This window comes from Gambusia affinis, linkage group LG17, assembly GCF_019740435.1.
Source record: "Gambusia affinis linkage group LG17, SWU_Gaff_1.0, whole genome shotgun sequence".
Classification (NCBI taxonomy): domain Eukaryota; kingdom Metazoa; phylum Chordata; class Actinopteri; order Cyprinodontiformes; family Poeciliidae; genus Gambusia; species Gambusia affinis.
Window position 1 is genome coordinate 11,889,420 of NC_057884.1, and position 13,272 is coordinate 11,902,691.

At 37.6% G+C, this 13,272-nt stretch overlaps 1 protein-coding gene across 8 annotated transcripts in view; it reads right to left on the reverse strand.

Annotated features, from left to right (window-relative positions):
• Window positions 1-520: 520 nt before the first annotated feature.
• The window catches only part of znf618 (zinc finger protein 618), a 42,659-nt gene continuing 29,907 nt past the window's right edge, over window positions 521-13,272 (reverse strand). For 5 of the 8 annotated variants that reach the window (XM_044144236.1, XM_044144240.1, XM_044144239.1 and 2 more), the window contains 7 exons: window positions 13,168-13,188; window positions 12,459-12,536; window positions 9,345-9,392; window positions 8,884-8,961; window positions 8,048-8,206; window positions 6,116-7,215; window positions 521-5,370 (listed from right to left, as the gene is read on the reverse strand). In XM_044144236.1, the coding sequence (XP_044000171.1) occupies window positions 4,831-5,370; window positions 6,116-7,215; window positions 8,048-8,206; window positions 8,884-8,961; window positions 9,345-9,392; window positions 12,459-12,536; window positions 13,168-13,188 (2,024 nt within the window). In that variant the 3' untranslated portion in view covers window positions 521-4,830. The remainder of the gene's footprint in view (window positions 5,371-6,115; window positions 7,216-8,047; window positions 8,207-8,883; window positions 8,962-9,344; window positions 9,393-12,458; window positions 12,537-13,167; window positions 13,189-13,272) is intronic. The other 3 variants (XM_044144238.1, XM_044144242.1, XM_044144241.1) reach the window with 3 other exon arrangements.

Genomic DNA, 13,272 nt, shown 5'->3' on the forward strand with positions numbered 1-13,272 from the left:
CCAACTCCACGTTTTTGTTTCTGCAATAACTCTTTAAATGACGTACAACAATATTTAATGTTCCTTTGGGAACAATAAAGTATGTTTGAATTTAATTTACTCTCTACACACATGAAAATGGCTACAAGCAGATGCGCAATTTGCGCAACAGTACATCGTTGACCTTGAGTAAGGTCCAGAGGAAGAAGAAGTGGAGTCTGCTGCACAACCATCAAAAATGCAGCAAGCGGTTGCTGCATAAGTGAAAGTCTCGCAGTTTTAGGAAGGGTCAGTGGACCCGCTTTAGCTTTTACCCTGCAAGGGGATTGTTCACCAGTGAGGGGAGAAAAAGCGGGAGATCAACAGATGAATTGTTGCGACTGCAGCACCGGTCAGATGTGGCCAAGAGAAAGCGGAGCTGAAGTCAAATGCAAGAGAAAGCTTTCAGGGAAGCGTAGCTCTTGACCTTCATCTTCACAGAAAATAGAGAAAAAGACAAACAGATTACACACAAAACCTTTATACAAGAACTACAGCAAGCTTAGCATATTGTCACACAGAAGTTTAAAGTTTATTCACACATAACATACTACAGAGGATAATGTATTCAAGGAACATTGAATAGCGCTGTCATATATGTCACAGAAAAAAAAAAAATCAAAACCAAAAGGACAACCGTTTCTTTGCCGTTATATAAAAATATTGTTGCTACAAAAGTATAAATTAGGTTTACTAATAAGACAACTCAGATCTGAATCTACACAGAAGTCTGCTGCCAAAGTGCGATAAAAAGACTAGCTGAACAGAAGCCGACATTTTTATTATTTTTTTGCTTTTTAGCTGAGTATAAAAAGGAAGAAATGCCTGTAAAATAGGATGAAAGCAACACCGAGTTCTTAACCTGAATTAATTAACTAGTTGAACAGATCTCCATGTTAGCATTCATTTACCACAACTTCACAACTGAACTTTTATTATCTGAATAAGTTAAACCCCTTAAACAAAAGAAAACTTACAGCTGAATTCAGTATTTCTAGTGTAAGTATCTAAGCTGACTTTTCTATTATATCAAAACTTTCTGAAATGCTACTGTAGAAAAAAGAGGTATAATGTTATTGGTGCTCCCCACTTTTTCTCTTGAATGAAGGCGCCCCCTTGTGGCATAAAAACAGCAGTTCTCCTGTATTTACATAGTCCATTTCTGAAAAGGGATGATGTCAACCTCTAACCACCAACCAGAAAACAGAATAGCTACTTCCACCTTGAGAGGCAGAAATTCAGTCAGAGTACCTTAAAGTAACATCACGTCAGAGCCAGAAGGATTCATTTTTATCTGATGAGAAACACTGGTTAATAATATTATATATGATTACTCTTATCAAAAGCATGCATATCTTAGTTATATTTTTCATTTAATCAACAAAAAAAGAATACTATTTCTAAGAAAATTTAATTTCTTGTCAACAATGGCATTTTGTCCCAGAGCATATCCTATTGGAGAACAACAACAAAAAATAAAAATAAAAATTGTGAGAAAAATCCCTTCATCAGTAAGCCCAGGAAAATTGTTGAAACCAACAACCAGGTACAATATTTTGACCATTTGTTTGATCTAACCCACATTTCAATTAACTGTTTTCTGAAAATCTCAATACTGCCTTCTGAGTGCTGAGGTAAAACATTGGATTAGTACTTGGAAACTATTTCAAACAGATTTTACAGTCATTTTTTTTTCTTTTTTATTAGCTATTTTTTTTATTATTAAAATATAATAAACAAAATCAAAATATTCTAAGAAATCATAACGTGGGGATAGGGAAGTAGGGGTGGCAAGGCCTTTAGGAACTTGGGAAAAAGAAAATCTAAAGTCTATTAAAAAATATGTAGCTAAACAAAAAGTTTGCAAAGCAAATCCTCGGATCTTTGTCTTCATTTTTTTTTTAAGTGTTTCATAAAATTAAAATCAGATAAAAGGGGGAAAAAAAAGATTTTGAATCAAAACTGGTACTGATCTGAAATTCTTATAAAAGATTGATCAGTTTTCTTGTTCTTTTTTTTTTTTTTGGCTTTACAAACGTGTTACTCTTCCCACATATGTATTTTCATTAGTTGCACACTTACATTCACTTTAAACAAAACAGCCCTGCCTTTTGCCTTCCAATGATCACTGCGAACTGCATTAGTGTGAAGCTGTCTGTGCAAAAGTGAGTGCTAACAGTGTTAAAAGGACTTTGTTTCTGTGTACAGTCCATCAGTGTTTTCTGAGAAGGCTGTTATTGTACTGAAACTGTCATCATTCAGGCTTCAACAGAAAAGAATGCAATATCACCTGAAAGCTGCAAAACATCTCTTATAGTACAGTGTATAATATGGTAAGGGGATTTTGAGGTGTGGAGAAATATAAGTGTTTTTTTTTATTATTATTTTACAAAGTGAAGGGTTACTTGGTGGTGGGGGAGGAATGAGAAAATAAATAACTGCACTGCAGCATTTAGGAATATTAAGCAAAATTCAAGATGTGTGAAAATACAATCTCAAATCACAGTATCAGTTTTGAAACGTCCTTCGGTTTGAGACCAATAAAAATAATCTAAATATTGAAATTCGATTCTCATGTAGAGTCATTTTAAGTCTATTTATACAGTGGATACCTGTTTTAATGCTTAAGTTATTACTGACCTGTTTTATGAGCATACATGCTCAGTTGATTTCACCTAATAAACATATAAATAAAGCACTTAAGTCACAAAAAAAATGTCACCATGTGGACACTAGAGGACGCTGTTTCCAGCTATAAATTCCTGATAAGTCTACATGAATGGCCAAAAGAAAAGAAGCGAATGCTTAACATAAAAGAAGGCAATTAATCTACAAAACAAAGGCAAGATAACTGAAGGGTTACAGGTCGAGTCAAGGAAGAGACTTAAGGCCCATAAACAGAGAGAACAAACCAGAGATTGAATAGTAATTACCAAAGGCAACAAACAGCAGTTTCCATTCTTCCAAGCCATTTAAGGAGGTATTAGCGCAATTTAATCTACACTCACTTCATGATCACACTTACGTTAAGTTTAGCGGATACACTGGTAGACCAAAAAATTAAAAAAAATAAAAATTCCTCAGTGTTTCTTTTCGATGGCACCAGGTGTATTTTGGGTGGAATGGTTGAAAATCAAAGTCGTGGTTCGGTATCCACCTCAGCACTGAGGTCACAGTTTGGTTTCTTTTTTAGGTACAGTGAGGAAAAAGTGGCGGTGCCTGCTCGGATGTGCTCGTTCCTGAGAAAAATCCTATTGATTTTACAAATGTTAAAACGATTCGATGCAGATTAATGACTTGCGTTGTGAGAACAGTCAGATAACGGGACCTGTGTGCTGTATTAAAGCTTATTGCCTTAAAAATGGAAATCTATAGCTCAAAATAGGAAGACGATGTTTATAGTAGAATGAGAACACTGGGAAGCAACAATAAATAAACCAGCACACTTCCAATGGACTGTATTTTTCTTCTAAACGAGCTTCAGAAAAAAAAAAAAAAACATTTACATGCTGAAAAATGTCATTATGGAATAAACTCGTGCAAGTAAGCTCACCAAATGAATGATAAGCTGTTCTTTTGAGAGTCTAGGTACAATGTGTGAATCTAAAACAAGTGCATTGATGCTACTCGTTGATAGCGGGTGCAAAGTGATGTGGCATTCCTGAATTACCAGCAATGGTAACCATTAAGCTAGTGAAATCAACGGTAGGAGGTCTTTGAGCAATATACTACCTGGGTTGTGCTGTTTTAAAACAATAAAACATTTTAAAAGTTATTATTTCATAATGTAATGGAATACATTTTGGGAGTAATCCAGCTAGAACAAGTATGACTGAACAATTTCATTAAAAAACGTGAAACGAAAATATTTAATTGGATGCTTTCCTCTTTTAATCCTTCCACTTCTATTAATTTCAGACCTGTGCAACTCTAATGGTTTGACTTGTATATCAAGAAGCGAAGAAAACAATTTCAGCAATTTTCTTCACCATCTGTAATTAAAAAGGAAAGCATCACATAAAATTAGTTACCTTCTCAGTTGAGAAAAAAATGCATGCAGTGCATGCAAATCCTCCAACGCTACATTTTCTGGCCATCAAAGCATCTGCAACGTTTAAGCTCCGTTTCCTGCCTATAGTCCAATGTCAACTAAGCTGAAGTATTTTCATTTTAGGTTAGTTGTGTAAGAAAATCCTAAACCTAGTGCACCCAATTTTCAGAGGTGCAGTGGCAGTGAGTATTAACTACGTAATCCTTTCATTATAACCCTAAATATACTGCTACAGTAGTTTGCCGTTATCTCCCTCCTGAACGGTTTTGAGAAGTAGGTTGGTTTTTTTCAGAGGTGTGTAACAGTAGGCCGAAGCAGTGAGAGCTCTAATTACCTGAAAATATTGTCAACCAGTGAGAGTAACAGCATCGTAGCCTTGTAGAGGTTTAATCATTAGGCTGGAGTAATTTAAATCACTGACAGATGAAATTCTTCCTGCTCACACGTGCGTCTTAAACCAAGGGCAGCGCACCAAACAGGACTGTCTCGTCTTATCAGAGATGCCATTCCACTCCTGCTCTTTGCTCTGTACTTTACATCAGCCCGGTCCTCACAAAATATATAAAAAGCCATTTAATTTTATATGTGTGTACAGTCTTTGCAGTGTGTGTTTTTTCTGTATTATTCTGCCTTGAGGAGTCTTTAGTTTTCTTACACACTGATGTTTACAGTTCATCTAAAACCTACAGTACATAAATATGCATCTTCAGTCATTGGTTGGATGATCGTTTGGTTGATTAGGGAATGTTGGGTTGGTTTTTTTAACCCATATTAGAGCGAAGAAAAATGAGTTTATTCATCTCCTCAGCAGTGACCTGCTGCCTCCTCTTCATTGCCAGACTTTGTTCACACACAGTCACACACTCACTGCGTATGCCCACCGCAGGCACAGCGAGAAGCCACAGCGCCAAGCGAGCGAGCCGGGGGAACTTCTCACTCACTGTCGAGCTCCAGTACTGAAAGAGCTCAGGCGTACCTTGGACAAGAGGTTCGGCCAGGTACTGAAAAATCTCTTGTCTAACTTGCCCCGGACCTTCGTCGTTCCCAGAAACCAAAGAGGAACCTCTTGAGGGTCCGCCGTTGTTTCCAGCGCCATCTATACGGCTTATTTTCGGGGTGGGAGGTCCGTCTCCATCCCTCTCTTCTCCACTAGAACCACCTCCACCACTCAGACTTCCATCCCTGGTTTCAGCAGCCAATTCGCAGGCACGGGAAATGATGTCCTCGTGCTGGTAGGCTGGAACTGAACGCAGCTTGAGCTGTGGGTCCAGGACCATGGCCACCTGGTGGGCTCTTTCAACCTATAGGCAGAGAAATATCACTGATTATATTATACAGAGTTCTGTACAGATATTCTGAGTGTTTTATTGGGATATTTTACAGACTAGCACAAAGTGGACACCATACATATTTATTTTAAATGTTTACAAAAATGAAAAAAAAAAGAATGCATTTATTTTCACCCCCTCTGAGTCTCTTTCATGTAACCACTTTTTGCTAGACAGTTATTTAAGGTAAGTCTCTACCAGCTTGTGCTTCAATCTTCAATAGATTTTGTTCTTGTTTTTGCAACTGCGCTTGTCCTTATTTGAAAAATAGCTCAAATTCAGTGAGTTTTAACAGAGATCAACTGTGAAAAGCAATTCTTAAGTCATACAAGTGAATCCCAAATGCATGTAGATCTGGACTTTGATAGGATCATTTTAACATGTGAACATGCATTGATCTAAATCATTCCATTGTAGCTCTGCTTGTATGTTTAGGGTAGTTTTACTCACCACAGTCTCTGTTTGGATTGAACAATTTATTATCTTTGAGGTTTTTCCTAACAAAAGCATCCCCACAACATAATGCCATCACCACCAGTATAAATAATTTTGCAAGGTACTGTATATCAGAGACACTAGTTCAATGAGATGAATACATTTTTTCCTTATTATCAAGCTTAGAGTCTGACAGCTGTAATCTTTTATGAAATATACAATAAAAGTTTTTAGGAGAAAATACAGTTCAGGAAACAAGAAGGAAGTATCATCAATTTGGTACCTTAAAGTTTTCCTTGAGCGCTTCAAGAAAATAGTGGCAGAGTTTGCTAGCGGTGCCGGTTCCAGCCTCCCCAGCTTTAGATGTGAAGAACTTCTCCAAGCGCAGATAGACAGGTAGTACTTGCTGTAGGGTTGGTCTCCTCTGGCTGCTCAGCTCCAGAGCTGCCAGGCGAAGAGGTGCCAGGAGACAAGCCAGGGTGCTTAGCAGATGTTTGTTAAGTCCTTGAAGAAGTGGCGCGGTGGACTTACTGCGCCCGTAAGCCTCACAGATGTGTTCGAAGTGTGCGTGGACCTGCAGGAGGGCCTCTGCCATGCGGTCCCAGCATGGAGGTGTGGGGCATTGTGCAGGGGAGCCTTGTGTACTTTCCTCAGTTGTGCTTGTGGATGTGTTGAAGCACTGTTCCTCACGAAGGGCCAGCGTGGAAGAGGAGGCAATATCTCTGCAGGTTGAGAGAAGCTCGGCTAACTCGTGAAGCCCTCGAGCCTGGAGGCTGCGTTTCCCGAGAACTGCTTGAACGACGGCACCGAGCGAACAGCCCGCACACCGCAAACATATTCTGCCCCGCCCGCCGCTTCCCAGTGGCGATCCTGCGAATCCGGCTGCCCACAGTCGAGGCTCGGAGACATAAACGGTTCGAATGTCTGACATGACAAACTCAGACAGCACGTTCTGCACCCAGTGGTGGATCTGCTCGGGCCCCTCCCTCAGCTCCGCCTCCCTTACACCGAGCACGTAACGTTTGAGGCGGGATCCCTCCACCTGATAGGCTGTGAGCACGTAGCAGGCATCTGGGCCAGAGGTCTGGGAGTGGCAGGTCACCGCGATGCCCAATGAAGCATTGGAGCCCAGGGCACACGTGACTTTGACTTTCACTTGGTTGTACATACGGGGGAGCTGGCGCAGTGCCAAGGCACTCATGTTGCCAAGAGCATCGCGGGTGGAGTAGGCACCGTGACGAGCCCCTGTGTCCACAAGGGTCTGTGCCAGCTTCAGGAAGTCTTTGCTGTTTAGCACATTGAGCATGTTCAGATCAGAGCACATTACCCGTAATAGGCGCTCAGCCACCTGCTGTCTCTCCTTCTCAGGTAGCCCATTGTTCTCTGCCAGATGGATTACCAGGGAAAAAGAAAAAACAAAAAAACAAATAATCAGTATCATTATTTGAGGTATTTGATGGACTGATTTCAATATTTGACATGCTGGAAAAATATATAGATGCTGGAAAAATATTAATTTTCTGAAAATAACACGAAAAAGTCAGGAATTGTTTTTGAAAAGGGTTCTAAATTTTACATATAACATTACCAATATACTATACAAATAGGGATGTCCCAATCCAACCTTGAATGCTAGATCTGATCCTTACTAAAGAGCTCTCAAAAACATATATTGTTGACATATTCTCTGTGATTTGATGCCAGTTACACCCATAGTGTTGCAGGGTGAACCGGGTTTTCCACAGCCAGTTTTGAAAAATAAAAAAATCACAAACTTATTTGGTGGTGCAAAAACTGCATTATAGGAGATAGTCAATGCATTGTTTATTTAGCTAGTCTGGGTTAACAATGTAAGTGAAATTATAAAAAAGCTACTGCTACAATCAACTCTGTCTACTTTTCTTTAACACAGAAGTAGAACTGATATAATATCACCATCTGCTTTAGGAGATACAATATCAGAACACTAAAGAAGCTTTTGTAACCTAGATTCCCCATGTTGGAAAGTGCTGTTCTGCAACAGCTCTGCTGCAGAAACCTGTTGGCACTTAATCTAAAATCACTAGGGTTGGCATTGATAAAAATCTTAATCAGGATATCCCTAATACCAATATAATAGTATAACTGTAGATATCAGAAGAAAGATGAAAGAGGGAGGGTTCATTTACATGTTATGTGTCTACACCCTTAGACTTCATGAGCTAGCAGTACTTACGGCTGAGTGTATGGTTCCTCTGAGAGATACTTTGAGGCTGGATTTGTATTTTCACTGAGGGATGGGCCTGAGCCTGGGACCCTCTCCACAGCTGCTCTTGAGGACCCGAAGCTGAAGAGGTTTTGGGAGAGTCCCCTTTGGTGTGGTTCTCATTATCAGCTGAAAATAGACAGATGGCAGAAAAAGCATCCATCAATAGAGCACATCTTGGGAAAACCAGTAGTGAAACTGTAAAACAAAGGTACAAAAATTTAGGGATAAACAAAATAGGAAAAGAAACCTTAAAATTATTCTCTTGACGACCATGATTCATCAATAGGTGAATCATCTTTCCAATCAGTGGTGTACATCTTTAACCTTTTGAGTGAGTGATCACAGGCACAGTGCTATGCGTTATCTCCTTTACAACATGAAACTCAACTGTTTACACCAGTATCCAAAATTCATTAAAACCACTCAACTACAAACATAAATTTTAAGTGTATGGGCACAAAATGGTTTGTTTACTGGCACAAAGCGGAAATATGTTGGAACGAAATGGACTGTCTGTGGATAAACAAGGGTAAAAGCCGGAAAATGTCCCACAGCCAAACAAAAGACAGGCACCTGATTAAGTGTATAATTCTCAAAATATTTTTCAACAAGACAAAGACCACAGCAGCTTCAGATCCAGATCTGCAACAACCCTTATAACAATCTCTTTCTTAAAACTCTGCATTAATATTGAGCACAACTTTAAAAACTACACCTCAAACCTTGTTGCCAATGAGGACTTGTGCACATTATTCATTTGTCTCGGTGCTAAGCTCAAGGCTTATCTGTATTCGTAAACTCACCAGCGTGCGACTGCATGTGCTCCAGGAGGTTGTTGTAGAACTGGAACTGGATGCCACAGGCACCACAAGTGTAGGGCTCTAAAAAGATCACAACGCCCAAAAGACTGTTGACTCTTTGTCATCAGAATAATAAAAATACTGTGCATTTGTAAACCTGGGTAATATGTTCCTTGATCTGTCATGGATTGATCAAATTCAGTTCTATTATCATATAACTGTTTAGAGTGTTTGCAAGTTACTGTGATTCAAGACAGAATCACATCCAATACAGAAGCCCCTCCTTATTCAGTTAGTGTTGTGGGCTATATTAGTCTTTAGTAATTGACTCTATGAAAGCAAAAAAAATTAAAATAACAGAAAAAACAGCATTTACATCTTAACTTAAACAAAAAAAAAAAGAATTGGAAAGGTGGAGTCCAAAAGAATAGCACAATATTTTAATTTTTGGCACTACTACTTACTTTGTGATGTAGAGAAGGTGGTGGCCACCAGAGGGCTCGGAGTTCCTGCTGACAAGAGGAGAGGGAAGGATTTAAAGCTATAGACACTGTGGTGCAGGCCTTTCCTCATCGCTCTTTCCCTTTCTTCATTAAATCTGTCGAACTCCAGATTCCGTGCCTCTATTTTTGCAACAATAATACAGAGGGGACTTATTCAAAAACAGGAGTATCAAGTAACAAAAGGGTGTAAATGCTTTTTTTGAAAGCAAAACCAAAGTGCAGTCTAATAAAACATGAAAAGGCCTTCATCTTTAGAGCCATAAAGGCTAGTTGCAGTATCATCAGGGCTGCTTTGATATAGTGTAGCTAAAGCCTGTATGGTCAGCTTTAATCTTAGACCCTATAACTGAAGTAAATAGCCTATAATCATGCTACCAAATTTAAACTTCCAAGTCCACACAAGCAATAATAATGTTAAGCTAATAATCACTGTGTGTTTTGGTCTGGTTGCTTTTACATGATTATATGGCAACTAATATTTTAATTAGCGATCACTACACAAACAAAAACAAAACCTTCTTTCAAACGTCCAAAATTTGGTAATGCCTTCCCTCAAAATGAACTTCGCTGAGCTTTTACCTGCAAATATGTTTGCAAAAAGATAAGAGGTTATTATATGACACTGCTTTGTAAATATGAATTTATTGCAGTGAAACCATGGACTAGCTCAGGCAGTTGTGGAAGCCTTGAGCTGCTGGGATGATTTGCTAATCCCTGGACTTCTATTCTATTTTGGTTACAGATCCCAAAACAGTCATTTTCTGTCATAATTGTTATGATCCAAGCTCCCAGGATTATTTATTGTTTGGCAGTAGAAACTGCCTTATTTTCTGCATTTAAAAATAAGTAAATGCAATGGTTAAGACAGCCTATTATTAGTCAATCCCTGCCCAATTAAATGGAAGTATAGAAATCCTAACAATCCCTTAGGATGTTTTGTTTTTTTCTTCCCCACTCTCTTTTTCCTCCCATGAACTTGCAAAATAAAGATTAATGCTTAATGAGTTCTTCATGTGCATCTTGGTTTGGTTCGAAACTTTATTTTGGTTTTCACTTTTACTTTGTGAATTATGCCCTGCTGGAACTCCAGGGGGCTTCTGTTTATGAGTTTTGTGCAGCCAGGCAATTTTATGTTATTGGGATACTGTTGTTCTAGATTTTGTATACACAAAATGAACTTCATAGCATATGTGGTCTTCTGGTTTGATCATAGTATACTCAAACAGTAACACTTTGAATATTTGGGCTTATAACCACATACTGATTCCTATTAGATTGTGTGTCAAATTAAAAAGCACCATATGAAAACAAAGCAGGCAATACACATACATTTCACTAAGCCCATATTTTTGGATTAAAATGTTTTTTTATTGACCTGATGTAACATTCTAAATCCTAAATGTCATGTCTGCATCGGCTACAAGCTAAAAATAAACAAAATTAACAAAAAAAAGCCTCAGTCTGCATGTAATTAATCTTTATAATGTGTTCCACTTAGTAAATTGAGTTACTGAAATAAAAGAATATTTTAATAATATTAAAATTTTGTGAAAGTATTTTTAAATCTTATTATTAGTTACATGCAAAGTCTATCCAATTTTATGCTTTCTGAAAATTTATTACAAATTTTAAGTCTTTCTAATGTGTCATAGTTGTTTTGGGTTTTTTTTCCCCCAAAGTTAGGATTTGTAAGTTGAGCTTTAATTCAAACAAAGGTTTTCAGTCTTTGTCTCGTATGAAAACTTTCTCATTAAGGTATTTGCCATGTCCCTATGTGACAGTTTAGACCAAGTCATTCAAAATTGTTGGCGTTTCAACAGAAAAATTTTCCCAAATAGATAAAGTTGATTAACGCTGAGCTTCTGGAAAGACATTCCTAAAGCTCTGACCTCAACCCTCAAGAAAATATGTGGTTTATGCTTCAGAGCCGGGACACAAACCGATTTAAATGAACTGCATGAACTCTGCCAAAAAAACTGAAATCAAAGATTCAAACAGGGTTTCAATAAAATCGGGTTAATCGCTACAACAAGCAAGTAGTCAAATGGCAGAAAGACATTTAGCCAAATATTAGAGGTGGTGTAAATATATGTTTGGAGTCTGAGATTTTTATCCTGTGTGAATAAGAAGAAAGTCCAATATAAATTCAAACTTTTGCATCTAAATTTTACTTTTTGTGCAGTGGAACCTAAGCACTAAAAACTACAAATATAAAAATACCCAAATCAATGACCTTCATATCCATAGTAAGTGCATTTCAATTTGTGACTGGAACTTTTTCTGTAATCTGGTCTAACTCCAGTCAAGACTTGTTCCCCAATAAATAAAAATAAAGGATTCAGTAAAAATTATTTCAGAGATTAATCCCAAAAATTAAGGAATACTACTACTAATATTAAATTTAAAACGGAACAGTTTTCCTTAGCTATTCAATTCTAAACCGAGAGTGTTGTTAAAATAAGTAGTGATGCAATAGAGTGGTAAAACACACCCTGGTGCAAGCTATTTTTAAACATGTGGTTGGCATCTATTTTAAAAAAAGAGTAAACATTTAAAAATAACATTTCTCAAATTCAAGACTGGATGTTGTCTTACAGCTTGCACTACTCTGAAATGAATGCCGACTTTAAATGTTTTGCACATCATTGCACTCTAATTTATGATGTATTGTTTTTCACCAGCCATTTTCTACTAGAAGAGGGTTACACAGTTCTGTTTGAAAATCTGGGGTAATATAAAGTAGCTGTTTATAAAAGAGAAAACATGATTTTCAAAAGCATCTCTGGTTTCATGATCAGAGTGGGAAGATGAAAAATATTATTTTCAGCTCTCAGAATTGAGTTTTATATAGTAACAATTGATGCAAGGTAGGTCACTCAAACCTCTATACACAGACTCCATTTCAATTTTCAGCCCAGCAAAGAGTAGCAAAACAATATCTGCTGAGAGCATCTGAAGCAGACAGAAACAAATATCTGCTTAGTAAAACATGAAAACACATCTCCCACTTTGAGTAGAAATAATACATTTCCATGCACAGTTAGAAATGCACTAAACAAGACACTAAGTGCTTACCACTTGAGTTCTGCGAACTGTTTGTATCAACCAAACTGGTCTGAATCGCGCTCTCTAATTTCCGTCTAAATGGGCTGTCTGTAAGGGGAAAAACAGGAGAAACATTAAGTGGCATACTCATAACAAAACAAGAGAACTGCGCATAAAAAACAAAAAGGCCAAAATATTTTAAATTCAAGCTACGAACACCCACAGCTATTAGGTTGAAGCAAAATTAATGGCATGCAGTGTACATTTAATTTTAATCTGCAGCATCAAAATCAATCATACTGACAGGTTTGAATAAGGATCCAAATGATCATATTACATTTAAATATGGGTTTAATTCTGCCTATTCGTTTCATCTTTTTGACCCACTTCTACGAAGCGAGTGTGTGCCGTGCCTTAAATAGGCTGAGTGCTTCTTAGCAGAAAGATAGGTTGGGGGAAGTGGGGGATGGTGTGGAAAGGCAAAATGAGACTCAAAAATTGTATTACCATTTGAGAATTTGTCCATTTTTGCTAACCTAAAAATGATGATTGACTTTTTTAGTTTGCATTTATTTTATCTTTTGTGTTGGAATTCCTTTGCTTATTTTAGTTACACAAATGGCCAAGAGCATTAGCTGTCTATTTTTTAAAAGACCATCGTACAAAAGCAAAGCAACTTTGTTTTTTCTGCATATATTTAAAGTGAAATCCAGAAAAAGTGGTTTAAAATGAAACTTACTGCTCAGTGCTTTGCTCAGACCTGTAATTCGGAAGGAAACAGACAAAATTTATTGTGAGTTTGATTGAAGTTTCGTTCAGAAGGGTATTATTCATCCAACTTCAC